Here is a 20546-nt window from a genome sequence, read left to right as displayed (position 1 = left end):
AGAAAAACGAGAGAAAGAATTTAACCACCTTTTAAAAACAGTAGATTATTTTTCAGGAAACTCCAGTTAAGAACTTTGGAAATTTAAAAGTGTTTTGAACTTTTGAAAACACTGAATCTTTCAGAGAGAATTCGAATATTTCAGAGAGGCTGTGGCTATCGTAGAGAGACCATTACTTTGAAAGAGTCTCTGTATGTTTTTGAGATGGACGCTCTAAGTGTTTGAGTTTTTTAAACACTGTGGAACTTCTACCTCTGTAATATTTTGTATTGTGACATTGATATTAGCATGAGCTCTTGGGGGGTAAGCAAAGAAAGGAATGGCTGTTGTTGGATACCCATGCGTTTGAGTGCCTAGTTGAAGAGGTTTACCTGTTCTGGCTAGTTTTATGCCAACTTTACACAAGCGAGAAGCATTTTTCAAGGCGAGAACCTTAATGGCAGAAATGCCCGCATTAGATTGGCCTGTGAGCCAGCCTGTAGATCATTTTCTTAATTGGTAATTGATGTGGGAGGGCTCCGATCACTGAGAATTGCCTTGGCCCTGAGCATGCTGTCCTGGGTTCTATAGAAAAAGCTGGTAGATCCTGGGGACAGGGTAATAAACAATAGACCTCCAAGTCCTCTGTGTCTGTCTGTGCATCCAGCCTTGAATTCCTGCTCTGACATCCTGGATGAGGAACCATAAGCTTTCCTCCCCAAGAGTACTTTTATCACTGTTTTATGACAGCAGTAGAAACCCTCACCAAGACAGGGTTAGAGTAGTTCCCAAAGAAAACAGCAGTGGATATAGAACAGAGATTCTCTATAGGGTCAATTTTGCCCCTACATGTGTACTTTATAGTGGCTGATGACAATCTTCAGCTTTCAGAACTATTAAGTTGGTGAAAAGGTTGGTACTGAGTATCTAGAGCCCATGACAGCCTCCCACAGCAAAAATGTCAACTGGTACAATGTGCTACTAAAGTCAAGGTCAGAACTATGGCAGAGACATCACCTTGCAGAATTGAAAGGAACCACAGACACCATGATCACATATTTCAAATATTAAATTTTATCAGTGAATAAAATGAAATGGCTTGTTAGGGTCTCCAGCCAGCGGAAACCTCAGGAACAGATGGAAAATCCACCTTTGCTGCATCCTTGTGACTTAGAGGAGTACTGTCTGGCCTCTGCTCTCACAAGCATGTGTCCCTGAGTCATTCTTTGAGTTGGAGATGTTTGGTATCCTGCTGGGAATATTTTCTGAGTGTTTAGAAGAAGGTGAGTAGGGTAGGTTTTTCATGTTGGAATTTCCTCTCTGAATAACTTCAAATTAGAGGGATTGAAGCAAGAAGACAGAGGATGTAAACAAGAGAGATCAAGAAGGGGATCTCTTAGCTATGATAGCTAAGGTCAGACACGTCAGAACGGTTTTGACGTCGTGTTTCAAAATCATATACAGAGAATTGGAAATACTGTGTAATGTAGGACGACATTGGATAGGATGAGGCTTCACATGGCCACTGGAGTCTCAAGGTGGAGGTCACTGTGACATTTGGAGGAGGCTTTCAAGCTATCCTTGGGCTAAGAAGGGAGAGGCCAGAGAGAAAGGGAACCACGGGCTAAGAAGACGCACGAACAATGGATTTCAAGATTTTTCTCCTGCGAAGGGGAAAGTCAAGTGTACGGGGCGACAAGGTCAAGTCAAGGTCTTAAGAAGACAAGGGCTTTTCACCTGTGTTTGCTGAGATGAAAGGGGACTTAGGCTGCATTGGACCGACCTCCCTCATATAAGCAAACCCAGGGCCGCGGCGCTGCCAGGCTGTGCGCACTAGATGGCAGTAGCGGGGCCCTTTCGGCTGGGCTCCGGGTCCTATAAGGCGCTTGCTTGTTTAAGTACAGTCTCATTTAGTTGGAGCTGCAGGGGAGTAAGGGAGAGGAGGGTAGGAAAGAAGAGAGCGGGAGAGCTCGAGGAATAAGAGGGCTCTCTGTGCTGACACCGGGCTCGGACTGCGAGCATCCTTCAGAACCCGGGCTCGCGCTCTCCGAGAAGAGAGTGAGGCTGTGCTGGGATTCGCAGGAGACTGCTCCGTACGCGTCGCTGGAGCCGGGAGAGCCCTGAGGGAAACCAAGGGAAGCGAGCTGCGCGTTTTACTAGAGAGCAGGAGTGAGAAGAGACGGCTGGAGTGCTTGGCGACATGAGGACCTACTGGCTGCACAGCGTCTGGGTGCTGGGGTTCTTCCTGTCCCTCTTCTCATTGCAAGGTAGGGGGAGCCTGTGGCGACCCCGCGCGCCCCCTCCTGCTGCCGTTGGGTCTGGGATGCTTGATGGGGTCACCAGCGCTCTGGGTCTACACAGAATCCGGCTTATTGACAAGTCCGGTGATGCGTTCCTACCCGCGGTGCTGTAGTCCAGACTAGGTCCCGAGGCGAGCGGGAGCCTGCAGACTTGCTGCAATATCCGTGCTGGTGGTGGCAGATTCAGAGCTGGCCTGAGAAGACGGGGGGGGGGGTGCAGAGAGCGTGTGCGGATCTGGGTGCTAGTGTTTGTGTGTGTGTGTGTGTGTGTGTGTGTGTGTGTGTGTGTGTGTGTGTGTTGCTGGTGATGCTGGTGGTGCTGGTGGTGCTGGTGGTGCTGGTGGGAGACAGCGGCAGGGACACTGGGGTTGCTCTGTAAACTCCAAGCGCTGCCTTGGTATTTGCTGTCCCTGCGCCCGCGGTGCTGATACCCCCTGCATTCCTGCTTTGCCAGGAGGAAACTGGCATTAACTTTAGGAGGTTTCTGGGTAGCCGCTTGCCACCTGGCACTTGCATTTCTAGACAGAACAACCCCTACAAAATTATTCTGCCCCTAGATGTGGGAGGGGTGAGGGTGGAGGAGAGAAGGAAATATCTGTCTGAGAGAGAGAGAGAGAGAGAGAGAGAGAGAGAGAGAGAGAGAGAGAGAGAGACTTGAGAATTATTCGTGGGTTAATAACTGCTGGCTCTGAACGGCCAGAGTGTTTCATGCTTGAGGAATTTAATGGCTTGTATTGGGTCTTTACTTTGAAAATGTCTTGGTTCTGTGCTGGGGGAGATTGTGAAGTGAATTCACGAAGGTTAAAAATGCAAACACATACATACTCTTTGCATCTCACTGAAGGCTGAGAATCCAGAGCCTACTATATACGTTCCACAGTACACACACAAAAAAAATCATTCCAAAATAGGAAATAGGAATGCATTGTTTTTTGTTTTGAGTTTCCCCCCTGTCTCACCGGTGAGAAGAGCTATTGAGAGCCTGCTATTCCACTCTACCATTGATAGTTCTACTATCCCTTCATGTTCAGACATCCTGCTATCCTTACGACCTGTACCACTTCCATTTCTCTCAATCCTGACATGCAAGGCTTCTCATTTACACACACACACACACACACACACACACACACACACAGAGAGAGAGAGAGAGAGAGAGAGAGAGAGAGAGAGAGAGAGAGAGAGACTGAGAGACTCATGAATCTTCACCATGAAATGACCAGACTGGCAATCTTCCCTTGATTTTCTTCTGACAGCTGGTTGCTAATGTTACATTTGTGGGTTTCATTTTTCATTGCTAGGGGATATTTTGGATAGCATAGAGCCTTCTTGCCAAAGCAAATGAGAATAGACTCCTGGCTGTTTACTTGTTGAGGCATCGGAAGTAAATAAATACACTGTCAAAGTTCTCTTTTAAAATCCACACAGAGTGGCAGCTGGAGCTCACCCACAGCACAATTAGAAGTTACAGCTTTTAAAAAACTTCATCTCAGAACTCACTGTCCCCTTTCTTTCTTATCAAAATTGTTAGGTCTTAGGAACATAGTTCTGTGACTAAACATGCCTGTATGAAAAATAAGATGCCATCCATCTTTGGAACCTGATTGCCTTTCCCTTTTTATTCTTTCTTTTCCCTCTCAATGCTGTCAGTACTTTCTCTATGATTTCAGATGCCCAGTTTCAGCCTTTTATTTATTTTTATATTGAGGCATTAGCAAAAATATTATGGTATTATGTCAGTAAGTCATCTTTTTCTTTCTTCTATTTGAAACTTAGCACTCCAGATAAAACACAAAGTGAGCCACTTGATGTTTCTCCTAAGTTTGAGCAAAGCTGTGGAATATTCATTCCACAGCCATAGAATTCCGTGAGTGAAGGACAGAGCAAGATGCTGAGCTGATGTCAGATGGCACTTATGAGGGATGGCGAGGTCAGGTAGAACACCAGACCAGAATGTTACATTCCCAAAGGTCTTCCCAGCAAGATGGCACAGCCCTAGAGTCCTCTTCAGTGAGACCATTGCTGCCTATACTGAGAACTTGTTAGGACATGGTAGCCTCATCTGTGCAATGTAGTTTTGTGTTTGTGTTTGTTTTTGTTTTCCTGAGAATATCATTTCCAGAGGAGCAGTTTTCACTACACAGAGCGCATTGACATGTGGGAAATGGACCCAGTTCTCAAGCACTAAAATCCCCTGACGTGTGGTAAATAATAGGTTCTACAGGGCAAGAAGGTCGTGCTGCCAGATGGGAATGCGGAAACGATGCCCACTGCAAATACATGTCATACACTCTCTTTCTTCTATGACCTCAGAAATTCTTGGAAAGGCTGTCAAATGAAATGTTCTATACCTTCACTCCAGTGTGAGTGCATGAAGGTGTACCACACATACACCACACACACACACACACACACACACACACACACCTATACACACACCTACACACACATACCCCTACACACACACACACCTCAACACATGTACATACACACATACATGAATGCACGTACACATATACACTCATGTACATATATACTCATAGATTTGCGCACACACACAAACATTCACATACACACAAACGTACACACAGGTACATACATACACATGCATCCACATATACACATGCACACACATAAACACACACACACACAGATGAGAGAGAGAGGTACCTACACACACATACATACATACATGAATGTACATACACATAAACACATATAAATTAATGCACATATATACTCATAGATTCGAACACACATAAACATTCACACATACACAAACATACACACATGTACATACATTCACATACATACACATATACACATGCACACATATAAACACACATGCACATGCATGTACACACACACACACACACACTCACTCGGTGTCAGAATGTGTGGCTCTTCTAAATAAGCTCCATCTGTAGCAAGTTATTTCTGCTGTTTCTCATGATTACCTCCATGGATTCACAGATGAATGCTGTTATTGGTGTTCATTTTCTACTAGATTCTATTTGTTCAGAATGTTGCACATGTCTTACCCTATGTGTTTCTGAAGTATAGGGATATTTACTGTATAATTTGGATTAGCCCCAGGAGACAGTCTACAAAGTTAGGTTATGACTCTGTAGCCATAGGCAGATCTGACATGTATTGGTAAGGTCTCAGTAATAGCTCTGTTCTGGTTCACATTGCTGATCATTATAGCTATTTTGAAATGAGTTATTTATTATATGTTTGTAAAGATATATTTACATATGAGTAAATTTAAAAAATGTTTTTTTCTTCTGATTCTCTAAATATTTCCTAGTACTTTCATAAAGTTGATGATCATCACCCACACAACATCTTTCTGATATTGGCAGGGACAATTTCTAACATGTAAACGATGACAGGCTGATGATAAGATGACATAGTGGCTAGCTGTATTTGTATTGGTATTCTGATAACTATGTGCATTATATTAACAGCACCTAGTTTGCAAAGTGTCTAAGATCTTCAAAGGAAATCCCAGAAATTTGAGATTGTACTGTTTTCTTCTCATCTGCCTGTAATCTTAAGAAAACAAGAAGAAACATTTTAACTGAGACCTTTTGTTTTGGTTTGGTTTTTTGTTTTGTTTTTGTCATGTTGGGAGTGGAGATAAAACCCCAAATAAGCAACCAAGCCCACCCTATTCAAGACTGTGCATTTTGTGCTTGATTTATTTTGGGGCTCCCTGTTTCATTGGCTCAGATCTGGCTGGGTCTCCTTGTCATCTGGCAATTGTCCCTTCTTTCTCTTGCTCCAGATTCAGAACCAAAGAGCAGCCAGTGCTGCGCTCTGAGGTTGGCTCTGTTCTCCGTTTGGCATCTGGAATGGCAATAGCTGTGTGTCCTTTGAGGACTGTAGAGGAGATGAACTCCACTTGGCCCACCCCACCCCCATCTTTGGTTCATCTGGGCATGAAGGTCGCCTTGGCTCCTGCCTGAAGCCAGATTTGGATTGTTAGTGGCCAGAAGAGGGAAGCATGCTTTTACTGAATTGTAGACAGTACCCTCAGGGGAGTCTCACACCAGCTGCTCAGTGTGGGGCCACAGACAGGCCCAGGATGTGAGCCCTTCTTACAGACACTAGTAGTAACCTGCCATGGCTATCTCCTTGTGACTTCCTCATGGCCAGGTTAGTTATCCTACTTCCATCCAATATATTTCCAGCAGAGATAAGAAGTCCTTGGTGAAGTCCTTGATGATGGCTTTGTCAGACAAGACATTGTATAATGTCTTAATGGTATGGACTGTAACAAATATTGAAGGAACTTAAGCAACTTAGAAGGTGATGCTGAGATAAATCACCATCTGCAGATGCAGCCTCCTTCAGATGTAGATGATGACACTAGTCTTATCACCAACAGTAACCTGCAACCAGTCAAATAGGCATTGACCTCAGAGCTTCCAAGTCTTTAGTGCAAAACAAAATTCATTTTTTTCTATTACATTTGCGTTTCAGGAAAATGTTTGTTACTACTAGATTAAATAGTACCGTCACATTCAGAAAAGTTTCACCATTTCCCCAGAGGGTTGTTTTCTATTCAGTTTTTGGGAGCAGAAGACACCTTGTCACACATTTACCAATGATCACTAATTACATACGATTTGTAGCTCAAATTTACCAATGATCACTAATTACATATGATTTGTAGCTCAAATTGTCATGCGTTTTGAAAATGTGGTGGTCATTTACAAGTGTTTTATTAATGTAAAAAGTTACAGGAAAACATGGAATAAAGTAATGGCCCGCAATACATTAGAAATTCCTTCATTTGATAAATGTCAGCACCAGAGGCCTGTGATTCATTTCACATACTTCTGCTCACCTACACTAGTTCTGGAAGCTACACTTCCAGATGTTTTCTCATGCAGATATTTTTCATTTTTGCCTAGGTAGTATATTTTCTTCTCTATACACCTATCCAAACATGACCTAATCCATTAATAAATAAATATTTTCTTATATTATAATTGATCTTCCAACATGATCCCTCCATTGTTCCTGAATTCTGGTGCAGTGTTTCCCCTTTTCAGCATTTGAGAACATCTGACTTCAACCTGAGCATCGTTAGTCTAAACCTTAAGTGGAAAAATATGGTCACATGGAAAGGCCATGAGATAATGTCAGAATACCTTTGCTTGCTTTTGAATTGCTGTCTGGTGAAATGGCGGTAAAAGTCTCATGTGAGCCTCACTTTTCCAATTAGTTCAGGGTAATAGTGCTTGCCTCGTGTTTGGATACATGACTTGCATATTGTAAAATGTGGAGAAGATAATGAGTTAAATTAAAAGGATTTATCTTGCTTTTGGCAACAGTCTGAACAGAATTTACCTGTGTTCACATCTATCTCCTTTTCTCCTCCTCCATCATTTTATTTTCCAGACGTCCTCTGGACTTGGGTGAGAGCCATATTGAACTCCTAGTGCTAATTTAATACTGAGGAGAGATACAGTATTGATATGGGGTTACATAAGCTGCTTTCTTTTCTTGCTCCGCTAAAAGAGCTGAAACCAAAACACAATGGGAAATACCTGTCCACTTTTATTTCCATGCTAACCACCTTTGTTTCTATTCTCCATAAGCCTACAACAATCTCACTTAATATTTTAGCTTGCAGTACTGAGAAACTGCTGAAGGAAGGCAGAACTGTTAGGGGATCTAGATTTCAATTAACTTTGCCACTGTGGCTATGTTACTCTGTGTGAATCACTGTTGTTTAGTAAATGAAACTGAGATTCTCCAAGATTAATAAATCTTGCTGAGGTGGTGGTAGACCAGAACTCTGATGCTCAGATAACCTCCAACCCTGCCCTTCTCTGAAGTCCCTCCCTTCTCATTTTGGTATGAAACAAGGTCAGCCCAAAAATAAATGAACAATTATATGCTAGTATTGTTGACATGAATAAATTATGACAGTCTTTCACTGCAGTAACAATATTACTAAGGGGATTTCTTTAGCTATCATATAGAAGGCCATATTCTAGTTCTATTTCAGGTGTTTGATTGAGTACCTTTAAATTTCCAATGCAAATTAGTTATTTAATCCAATTAATGAGGAAGCACAAATAGTCCACATGCATGTGGTATTTAATGCTGATACCTCTCTCTCTCTCTCTCTCTCTCTCTCTGTGTGTGTGTGTGTGTCTCTCTCCTTTAGAAGGTAATGTGTTCTACTACAGTAGCTATAAGGGACTTCTAAGAGTAAATAGCACACACCCAGAAAGAAATCCATATTAGTTGCTTTGGGGTGAACTTTTGGGTGTTTTGGTTGGGTTGTGTCTGGTCTTGAAAATGCTTGTTCAGGCCAGCTTTCTGCTTACCACCCTCTGTCTGCATAGGAAGTGCAAGGAACTGCCTAATGCTGCTTTTACCAAATGTGGTAGGGTAAGATGTGACCTAACCTAAGCTTGTGCTAGCATATCAGATGCAGACTGAAGGTTGATCTCACTAACGATGCTGGTTTTGTCACTGAAATTTTAATTTCCTATCTTTCCCATTAGGCAGTGGTGTGGTTTGTGCTCAGGAGGAAGGAGAGGGGGCATTCTGTGGACTTAAAGTTATTTTTGTGTTTATGATGTGAGCCATATGAAAAATAGGTAGTTATGTCATTTGGTTTGGTTATAAACAGAGTACAGATTACAGAAAAGTGGATGGAAATGCAAAAATAACAACTAATATACTTCCTTTTCCTTCTGGCTCTTTTCCTTCCTTCTATAAATATTTATAAATCCTCAAGTCAACACTCTCATAAACCTCATAGCAAGAGAGACAGGCTCTCAAAAGATAATAAATTAATTACCATTATAGTGGAATATAACGAGGGAGAGATTAGGGTACAATGACAATATATTTCAGGTAGATTTAACTTAGACTGTAGAGTTAAGAAAGTATTCCTTTAGTCCACTGATGCATACTTAGAGTTTAAAAGATAAGTGCAATTTAGCTATGTAGATATGTAACATAGACAGAGCTATAAAAGACAAAGGAAGCCTTCTGGGGCGTCAATGTACTACAGAGACAATCATATTCCAGAAACATAAGGACTAGAAGGAGGGAAAAATCCAAAGAGGAAGAAAATTATAGAAGACAAAACTGGAGGGGTGTAGTTCTGTGGAACACAGAGGAGCAGTAGAAGCTCTTCCTGTGGCTTCTTGCAAGGTCAAAGCATAAGGAAAGTCATAGAGAGATAAAGAAGGGATGTGACTCCTGAACTTTGAATTTCTACAAGAGGCCTCAAGTTGCCGTATAGGGAAAGGAGGAGCTTGCATAGAGGAGCCTGCTCAAGGCTTTTATTAGATAACGGAGGTGGGGGAGGGGACTTAGATGAAGTTTGCAGCCTTTGTAATAGACTGAATGCACTGAGGGAATTGAGGTAGAATCCTCAGCCTGTGGTTGAGGGATCTCGAAGAGTGCAGGTTATGCAGAGGAGTCAAGTTTACAGATGAGAACAGCTCTGTGAGTATTTTCCATCAGCTCACTCTTACCTCCAACCAAGAGTTTTCGAGGTCATATATGGGTACTGTGTTTCCTTACAACAGCTGAGGACAGAGGTGGAGAAAGCGAGTTAAAGTGTTGACATTAAAGCCCTGCCTCCTGTCTCCAGATTCAGGTCCTTTCTTTTGCACTCTCCTTAATGTAACCAATAGTTTAAATGTAGACAGCTTACAGAATTAAATAGAAAAATCAGCTCTGACTTTCCACCTACGTGGCCTTGGGCAAGACATTCTCTGATTCTGGAAATAATCTGTAAGGTGCCTTTGAGTTCCAAAAATTAGATGAGTCTATGATTTTACTCTGACTGGGGAGAAGTCTAGACTTAATTAGCAAAGCAATGGAATTAAATAGTATTCTAAAAGCAATGCACTTTTATTAGATTCAAGTATGCACAGAAAACAAAAAAAACAATTCCTTGCAAATCTTTTCAAGGAGAATACATTTTGTTGATTTTATTTTGGCATGACCAGATTAAAAATGAACTGATTTTCTGTTCATTTGTTTGTTTGTAATTGTTGCCAACATTTTGTATTTACAATCAAGTCACCCAAACCATAGCATCAACTCTACCAGGCTTACTTTGTACCTAATTCATGTGATGATTTATACAAGTGGACACTATGTTCACTCAATATAAATTTGTGAGTGGTCAATATTCTTAGCGTTTTTCAACAATAGATAAAAAGTGATAAATTGTAGCATAGACTGATTTGGAAAGTAATTTGAGAGAAAATGAATGATCACACATAGAACTAATCCTGGTAGAAGGACAGAAGAGCAAAGAGAAGAAAGAATAACAAAAGCAGGAATATGTGTCCACGGGAAGTGAGAAGAAGGGGAAAAGAATATTCTGTTTTTGTAGCTCTAATACAGACTCTGGCCTGCCTGGAGTTAAGGACTTACGTTGGTAAGGATTGCCAACGAAGCTTCCAGAAACAGAGTGAACCTTGGATGCCAGACTGAACCATTTGTTCTTAATCCTTAAAGAATAAAGGGCCTTTGATTAGCACAGGAAGGAAGTGACATGAAGGAAATGCAGAGCCTGCAGGACAAATTTGGTGCCCAGAGACGATTTGCATAGAGAATATGGACACAAATTTAGCCTAACCTAGGCCAGTCAGCCTGCCTGCTTGCTTGCTTGTTCTCTTCCTTCCCTTCCTTCTTTCTTTCTTTCTTTCTTTCTTTCTTTCTTTCTTTCTTTCTTTCTTTCTTTCTTTCTTTCTTTCCTTCCTTCCTTCCTTCCTTCCTTCCTTCTTTCTGTCTGTCTGTCTTTCTCTCTCTCTTTCTTTCCTTCTTTCTTCTTCCTTCCTTCCTTTCTCTCTAGCTCTTCCTTCCTTCCTTCCTTCCTTCCTTCCTTCCTTCCTTCCTTCCTTTTTCTCTTTTTTCAAATGACAAAAACTGAAGTAACCTAAAACCTACCAATATATGAAGAAAAACTATCACTTTATTGTATTTAAAGATTTCATTATTTTTATGTGTGAATATTTTTCAGAAACACATGTGCGTCTCATGTGTTCAGAGGCCAGAAGAGGGCATCCTATCCCTGGAAATGGGAGTTATGCAGGTTGTAATGAACCATGTAGGTGTAGGGAACTTAATCAGGTCTTCTACAAGAACAGCCAATGCTCCTAACTTCAGAGCCATTTCATATCTGCAGCCCCACGTGTGTATATCCATAAACTCACATAATTAGGTGGATATGGCATTATCAAGTTCCCTTTTGGATATAGAAACATATTTAGGTGTTCTGTGGGATGATATTAACACGCAGGTCCTGTGTATGTTTTAGATATGGATCTTAATGAGGTGATAAAGAGTTACTGGGTGTGTAAGTGCACATGGATAAGACATAGTGTGCAGTGTATGACAAGTAGGTAGAGCGAAGCGAGCTTTCCTCGATTTCTGGATTTCCAACGTAGACCATCTGTTAAGTTCTGTTCTTGTATAATATATGGTGAGAAAATATTGTTAAATAAACCTTGGCAACATTGAAGAAATTTTGAAGTACTTCCCATTGCATACAGAAGCAATGCTCATGTTTTTATATTCTTAGAATGAGTGAAGCTACAGATTTCTCTGATGTGCTTTAAAAAATGGCTTATCTCTTCAGAAATTCCATTATAAGTTAATATGCTTATTGTAGGAAACTGGGAATATACCAAAGGATATGAGAAAACAATGGAAAATTAAACAATATTAAACATTAGAGAAACTTTATTAATTAGTAATTTTGTTATTTAACATTCCCAGGTTTCTTTCAGTCAAAGGCACATTAACAAGCTGGGATTGTTGTTCCCATGTATCTTTTGATTTATCATTTTCCTTGAATAGTATATTATTAATTTTTGTTATTAAATATTTAATTACTCATCTCTGTTAACAGTTATATAGTAGCCTGTACCATAATTTATTCATCAATACTCTGTTCTTGAAAAAAAAACATTTGGTCAATGCTTTTATTTCTAAAAAAGGAAGGCAATTTATTTAATTTGGTCTTGCTTTGTGACCATAATAACATTTTCAGCCTTAGAAAAGTGACAAGAAGGACAATACTGTTATGTTTCTTTGTTGGGTGATACATTCTCATTACAGAGTCCACGAATTTTTCACAAGTACATGTCGGCTTACAGCAACATGTTCTATGTAACATACACACACACACACACACACACACACACACACAGAAACACAGACACACATATTTGTGTACATATATTTACATACATGTATACATATGTATACATACATATATTTACATTCCATTGCTGAAGGAGCAAGAGCTAAGAGTACTGAGCAATTACATGGGAAACACCTAGGTTGGTGCTTAGAATTATAGGGGAGTCACAGCAATTACTAGTTCTTAGTATTATTTGTCATTCCACCTAACTTGTTTCATTGAATCCCTTTCTCGGTTAAATTAGTCTAATTTTCATTTCTCCACTTTTATTTATTAGTTCTGTTTGTCAATGTGCATAACCACAAGTGTCTTGGAATCCTGTGGAGGACCAGGAGACAATTTGCTAGAGCTGGTTTTCACCTTCCATTCTGTGTGGCCAAATTTTGGGTATCTGGCTTGGAGCAGGTGTCTTTATCTCTTGAGCCATTTCTCTAAAGCCTCAGTATATTTGTGAACAGAGACTTTCAAAGCTTGTCAGTAGTGGGGTTTCTTCTTCCTTCCTGCCCAGTGCTATCTCTTCTTCTCGGAGCCTTTTCTGACTTGGCTCAAGGACCATTTGTCTAATGCTTTTTGCTGGCACTTGATTTCACAGTGAAAGGGACTTTCACCTGGCTTTTGTACATGAGCAGTTGTGGGAAAAAAAATCTCTCGGGGAAGCTTCAAATTGTTTAGAACTGTGGCAGTTTAAAAGCACATCGGCATTGATCTACTAACTCTAGGTCTCACCTCTGTGTTACTTTTAGAGTTTGTAGATGGATACTGTCCAGCAGAGGTGAGTCATCTACATTCCATTGTCAATTTGATTTTAGATATCAGACACTTGACATCCTTAGATTGTCCCTTAAAAATATGAAACAAGTAATAGCCTTCAGAAAGACTATGGTAAAACTCTCTAGTTTCTTGGCTTTCCCCTTTGACCCTGGGAGGATGTATATTCTCCTTCCCACAATCCTATGGGTTACATGGTTTTCTACCCAGTTCGTTCTCTTTGCCCCACCCTAGGAACGTCTACTAGGCTTTCTCAATCATCTTGCATGCCACTCCTGGCCTTCTTTTGTATTTCAAAGTTGTGTTTGAAATATCACATTTAGTGATACTGTCTGCTTTCTTTTACAATCTATTTACATATACTTATTTCGTTTTATATTTCCCTTCTGCTTCCATGTATTCCTTATTCTTTACCAGTTGGAAATAATGACAGTTTGTGAGCTCTGTCTTTACTCTTTGCTTCCTGGTTCCACATGCATTCAAAGCTTTAAGGTCTTATTAAGGGCATCATAAGGCTTGCTGTGTGTCATTTATGCTTGCCTCTTTATTTCTGTAATAGTGTTGCCAACCTATGATTGTTTCCTTTTCTAAATTTAAGTAGCAAAACACTCTGAAGGATTCCTATGGCTTCTTCCTTCTACCACTAGGCTCCAATTCTGTTCCATGAAGCTTCAGCTCTGCTTAGCCCTATCAATCTGTTTTTAGAGTCTAGCCCTTCCCAACCCTACTTCCCCGTTCACCCAGCATCTTTCAAAGGCAGCAGTAAGAGGATTACCTTTTAAACTCATCTTTTTTAATGTTTCCATTCCTCCATTTTACTTTTCCCTCGGTTTAATTAATCATAAAGTCTTTTGATTATTAATATATGCTTGACTTTGGTTTTAATAAAAATTAGCTTTATTATCATAATAGCTCTCCCAGTTGAGAACCTTAAATTATTTAGAAGTAGAATATCTAACCACAAATATCCCCTAAAATTAATGTGTTCATACTTCAAATACCCATATTTTATCTCGTTTCTTATTTCAAAGGCTGACTCTTCCGCTTGTTCGTTATTCTTCAAACACTCGTGGACATGTTTAGGATATAACTAATTTTCATTATTCTTGTTGCTCTGGCTTTTCTATGTGTAAGATTTTCAATCATTCAGAAAATTTATACTGACCTCTAATTGAGTTGACAATAATTATTTCTCTACATTGAGGCAGAGCAAGTCTCAAGGTCTTTTTATTATACCCAGTCAGCATGGTCTGTGGCAAAAATCTGAAAAGTCAGAGTCCAGCTTGGACTGTGACACCCCTTCCTTGGGAAACTCACTTATCATTGTGATTTAATTACATCATGTGCAGTGAAGACATTGGAAAAGATAAAAACCACACACTTGCAATACATTTTTTCAGTGCATTTTGGGTTGTCTAAGACTCTGCTTACATTTTGTACAATGATTTTTGTATGCTTAACTTTGGCAAATTTTACCTCTGTCTCCATAGGCAGGTACTTCCTAATTTGTGGGATACAGGAAATTGTGTCAATAAACATTAGATATCATAGGGTTTTGTGTGTAAAAATCCTACCCGGTGACCTCTGCTCTTGTTTGAATCTGACATCTTCCAGTGGTGTAGCCGTCACTGTTCCCAGTAAGAATGAGGAGAGCATTTTGACTTTTTGATGAAATTAATCTTAATCATAGCATTGTGAGGAGGCAATTATAACGATAATTGATGCTATGTTCTTTGTTTTATTTTCCGGTTTAGGATATTTCAGATGGCTTTAATCACAGGTGAGGGGTATTTCTAATATTTCTCAAGTTCCTTCTGCAGAATCAGAGACTCCCAAAGCAGAAACAACTAATAAGTTTCGTCTAAGCATAGTATTACAGATGATCAGTTTGACTTTAAGGAGAGCCACATTCTCAAGGATTCAGTGACTTAGTGTGGGTTTTGAAACAGAGTTCATTGATGAGTTATGGAAAGATTGGAGTGAGGGTTACTGAGTTATATCTCCTACTGAATCTCTAATTTGTATGCGCTATTCTACACATTGTTTTGGGGAAGGCAGTGGTTCCAAATTCTCTCTTCTTTAGACTCATCAGGTGCTCCTTCTGATTTAAGTGTGTGTGTGTGTGTGTGTGTGTGTGTGTGTGTGTGTGTGTGTGCGTGTACGTGTGTGTGTGTGTGCGCGCGCGCGTGTGTGTGTGTTTCAGGATCTAACTACCTTATTGAATAAACAAAGCACATTCTACTCCCATGCTTTGTGACTATACCAATCACAGTCAGGATATTTAAGAATCCTAAACACAGTCATTTCAAAAGACATATTCACTTTAACTCATCACCATCAAAACTGCCACTGACTTCCAAGCAGGTAGAGAAGTCAAGTTGGATGGCTGTTTACTGACTGGATTGGAAAGCATTTTATTTATTTTTGAAGGCAGAGGTGTTTTCCCTAACCATACTTCCCTCCAGTCCTCATTCCTGTCTTCAGGGCTTTCAACTTTAATATTTCTTCATTAATTACGAAATTTTTATTATTCATCCTTTTTAGTTACTTTTTGGTTACTCAGGCAGAAAGGCACCCCCAAAATCTCATTGTGGAGTAACAATTAGCTTTCCAGATATTTTTATAATAGAGGCATGTGTCACGCAAACTAGGAGCTCACAAGGTGTCTTTTGGCCGCTGAGAGGATCTAGTGACCTTTTCTTTGATTTTGATTTCAAAGTTTACTCTTCCTTTTCCATTTGACAAAGAGGTTAGGCACAGTCACTCCATATTGGCCTTTGAGAACTAGCAGAGGATGCTAATGAATGCTAGTCCCCTCAGAATGCGGTCACTAGGAATGAAGGGAGAGATGGAGAGTTGCTTCATGATATCTGAACATTCCAGAGACTGAGATGAAGCCAAAGGCTCCAATCATTTGAAATTATGCCAATACTACCAATAGTTTCCACAGCTTTTTAAACTAATTACCTTATTCATTCCCTATATGGTTGCTAGCACACAGGCCAAGTAACTGGAAGAGAAATGTTTGTCATACAGACAACAATGGATTAAGTTGGCTTTGAACTTGGCTCCCAGCCCCATATGCGTAACCATTACATAATATTCTCTCATGGCTAAGAAGACTATTTATATAGGTGTAAGTTTATAAGAAAATAAGAATTGCCTATTCATATTTGAATAAATCTTTGCCTGTATAATAATCATCAATAATGAAGGGTCAAAGGGCCATTTTTGTTTCCATGTTTTCAATCATGGCTCTGAGTGGTCTTTGTGCCTTTTTAAAATCGTTTAGCAACGATTCTGGCTTAAATAGAAGCCATTAGATTTAGAACTAATTGCTGCTGAGGTGATGGCAGAGGTGGCAGTGGTGATTGTCATGACAGTTGCTGTTGGTATTAGGTGGATGGGATGAAATGGGCACATTCACCGAGCAGAACTCCAGAGAGGTAGCTTTTTAATGCTAAGGCTTTGTTTTTTAAGTGCTAGCTACTGTAGCTGGGAGAATATTTGACATTGTATGTCTTAGAGAATACAACACACACACACACACACACACACACACACACACACACACGCACGCACACACACACACACACACACACAAATAAGATCAGTGTTCTAGGTAATATTCAGCCCTGACAGAGACAAGGAATAGTCTGGAATTTTCCATCCATAGTTAGAAGCCAGTTTCAGATGATCTTGTGAAAAAAAAAACAGGCGTCCCCTTTAAAATATTTACTAAAGAAGGCGGTGCAAAATGTATATTTCTTGGAAAAAATTAGTTTAGAACTGATTCAATAAGCTCTGTGGGCTATGTTAAAATTTCTCAGAAGTGAGAGAATTAGTGCAATCTCAGTTTTGTATATTAATACCTACATGTTCTACAGGATATCATTGGTCTATGTTCTTACTACAAAGGGTAGGAAAATTAAGTGTTTTAGTTGAAAAACGTCAGAGTATCTTATGTATTTAGGAGGTCCCATAAATAAATGTAATTTTATATAGTATCTCTACATTAGCATTTCCCTTCTGAATTTACAGTTTGCAATCCTTTTACCTTGAAGGTGTTGCAAAGAAGAAGTTTCTATTAATCCAGCTAAAGAGACTGACTGATGTGTAACCTTTCCTTGCCTTTCCAAATAGAGAGATGCTTGGTTGTTTACAGCACTGTCAATGTTTATTCAATTCTGCTGCTTAGAGTCCACATCTCCCAAGCCTCTGCCTTAAAAGGCTTTCCTTTCCAAGATCCTTGTAAACAAGACTTGCCTGTCATTCAGCCCCAGACACACACACATACACACACACACACACACACACACTTGAAAAAAGACGACCAAAACAACCTTCCTCTCCACTATAGTATTTGAAGTCGGGCTTCAGTGGATCTTTGAAGGCTGATTTTTATCCTCCTGGCTGTACAAATCCCACTTCACCTCATCTTATATTATCTGCAGAAATCTTGCTGCCAGTCAGGTTCCACACATGCCCTGACTTCCTGAGCTATGGAGGCTGGGAGGCATGCCCTTCAGGGTGGCTCTGCTGTCTTACAAAGTACCAACAAGTGGGGACAGTCAGAATGGCTGTCATGTGAACTTGGTAACATGTAGACGATAAAGTTGTGGCACACAGGACAAGTCTTTCTCTTTTGACTGGTTGATGGAAGCCTCTATCTTGTGTGTGTGTGTGTGTGTGTGTGTGTGTGTGTGTGTGTGTGTGTGTTCTGTGTGTACGTGCATGCATTTACATGGGTGCTTTCAAGGACGGAGGCCAGGAAAGGGTGCTGAACCCCTGAAAGTACAGGCCTTTGCAGGATGCTGTAATTGTTACACAGTGCTGGGATCTGAGTTCTGGTCCTCATTACTCTGCAACATGTGCTCTAGTCCCAATTATTTTGTTCTGTACTTTGACTGACTTCTGTTTGAGACAGGAGTGTGTTTCTCTCTGAGCCATGGTGAGATTATTTCTATCCTTGTGGTTAAAGTTCAAGATGACATTGTATTCTCTACTCATTCTTGCAGACTGAGAGTGTCTTACAAATTTGTGACTTTTCAAAACTCAACTTTTCTTCGCCTCTCATACCTAACAGTCTTCCCATTCTGTAAAGCAGATGTGAAGTACTTATAAAACTAGCTTTTCTGTGTTCTACCAGAACACAGATACTGTTTTTTGAGAATTTTGATGACAAAAATGTGCCTTCAATTAATAGAAGCTATGTAGCTTCTACTGGATCCTGTGCACCCCTTTTGTTTCTGTGTTAAGGATATTGATAAGTTCACTAGCAAACAGGAAGGAAAATCATCATAAAAATGGTACCTACTCCATTTTCATTCCATATTGCTTGCTTGGTATCTTGGTTATCATCTAGCTGACACAGCTAATATAGTGTGTCCACACTAGGAATTTGACTTAGAGGTCATACCCGTGGTAGTGAAATACCCTTAATGAAATACAGGAGTTGAAACTAATGGGCATGTGTATCTTACAGTAGAGTATGTGTCTGAGGGTGCAAAGGGTTTTCAGGTCCATAGACATTCAGGTCCACAGGGTCCTTCAGACCTCATAGTGGCGATGCTGCTGATTATTTTAGCCTGTACATGACTTAAAACTCTGCATGGCACCTGACTCTAACAACATGGAAAAAACAGCCTGCACTATGGTGAATCATAGAAGCAAGTTACATCATGTCTCATGACTTTACACTGGGTAGGAATGCAGTGGTATGACCATAGTTCAAATTTCTGAACATTTCGAAATTTAGTGCAGGGTGAAATATATTTCGATAAATGAGTGTCTCTTTGACATTATCCACTGTTTTCCACATAAGTCTGGTGTTCTTACGGGAGAATTTTATTTGTATGGTTGTTTTGTATGTGTTTATACTGGTGTTGTATATGTGTTTATAATGTCATGGAAATCTAGAAATGTAAGTAACATTCTGTTACCCAACAGATAGATATATTTTGTAAGTGGACAGAAGCATTGAGCAGAATGCCTCCATTAGAAATCAGCCACTAAGCCAGTTGTTGATTTCCAAGCATATTAATTTGGACCCTGACTCTCCTTTGCCTTTCTGATACTTATTGGATTTAATTTATATATGTCATTATACAAATTTAAATTAATTTTTAGTCATTGGGTATAAAATCTAAAAAGAAAATTTCAATTTTCCTAAAATACAAAAACTGTGCAGTTCTTATGAGACTCGTGGAATTTTGTGCTCATCAACAAAAATAATATATGAACAATGAACCAATTATTCTTTAAAAATGATATGAAGTTAGGCAAGGCAATGTCAATGACCTTGTCCAGTATTAAACTATTCTAATGAACATAACTTTACAAAATGAGTCAGCAAATATTTTCTGAGTGGCAACTATATCTAAAATATTCAAATAAATGCTAGACAGAATACTGGACAGACATTTAAGAGCCCATAGCTAATGTGTGAAGAAACATTATCAAGTTATTATTAAGCAAGGCAGAACCTAAAGTTGTTTGTAATTAAAAACCCATGAATTAAAATAAAATTATGAATATATTGAGGTTTATTATGGGAAGTCTTGGAGTAGTGATTTTGTTTCTCTCCAAAGTTTACATATTTCCATTTTCAACTGCAAGACATTGACAACATAAGTCACCACGGTTTGGGAAGTAGGAAGCTATTGTTCTTTTGCTTAGAATGTTAGTACATGGAGTAGTTCTTAAGCAAATCTAAGAGTGCTTCCCCTCCATTAAAAAAAGAAGCTCTACACTAAGCTAAATGAGGGACGCTTAATTGGATGCATGAAGATGAAACTTTGGACAATGCACACATAGAATTTGCAGGGACTCATATTGTGTCACAATATCTGCTTTTTATGATTGTTGATATGTTTTCAGAAGAATTTATAACTGCAATTTAAAACTGAATGACTATTGATTAAATTTTAGTTTCAAAAATGAATTGACATATAAAGCTTCATAAATCCTTTTAGAAGAGGATGAGTATAAATTAAAAACTAATTACAGCAAAGGCTTATAAAACACTCCAATTCCAGTGCCATGTTTATATACTTTTGTATACTATGGATGTGGTCCTTTAGCTCCTTTATCCCAAATTCCTGCCATAGGATCAAATATTAGAAATAAAAATTATTTAATTGCTAATGATTAGATTACATACAGAATTTTTTGAAAAGAGTATAAGTGTTTTAAATCAGTAATATTTAAAAAATAAAAGAAAGAACAAACGTGGACTATGTTAAGGCAGCAGAACCGACTGTCAGTTATCTGTAACCTCTTTTCTTGAGGTTAATAAG

The 20546-nt window shown here is 39.5% G+C and overlaps 1 protein-coding gene across 2 annotated transcripts in view; it reads left to right on the top strand.

Moving 5' to 3' along the window:
* Window positions 1-1832: 1832 nt before the first annotated feature.
* The window catches only part of Lsamp (limbic system-associated membrane protein), a 2169735-nt gene continuing 2151021 nt past the window's right edge, over window positions 1833-20546 (top strand). Inside the window, exon 1 of one of the 2 annotated variants that reach the window (XM_039088255.2) lies at window positions 1833-2246. In XM_039088255.2, the coding sequence (XP_038944183.1) occupies window positions 2180-2246 (67 nt within the window). In that variant the 5' untranslated portion in view covers window positions 1833-2179. The remainder of the gene's footprint in view (window positions 2247-20546) is intronic. The other variant, NM_001414997.1, reaches the window with a different exon arrangement.

Source organism: Rattus norvegicus, chromosome 11, assembly GCF_036323735.1.
Source record: "Rattus norvegicus strain BN/NHsdMcwi chromosome 11, GRCr8, whole genome shotgun sequence".
In the NCBI taxonomy this organism is placed as follows: domain Eukaryota; kingdom Metazoa; phylum Chordata; class Mammalia; order Rodentia; family Muridae; genus Rattus; species Rattus norvegicus.
This window is presented reverse-complemented; position numbering and strand designations above follow the sequence as displayed.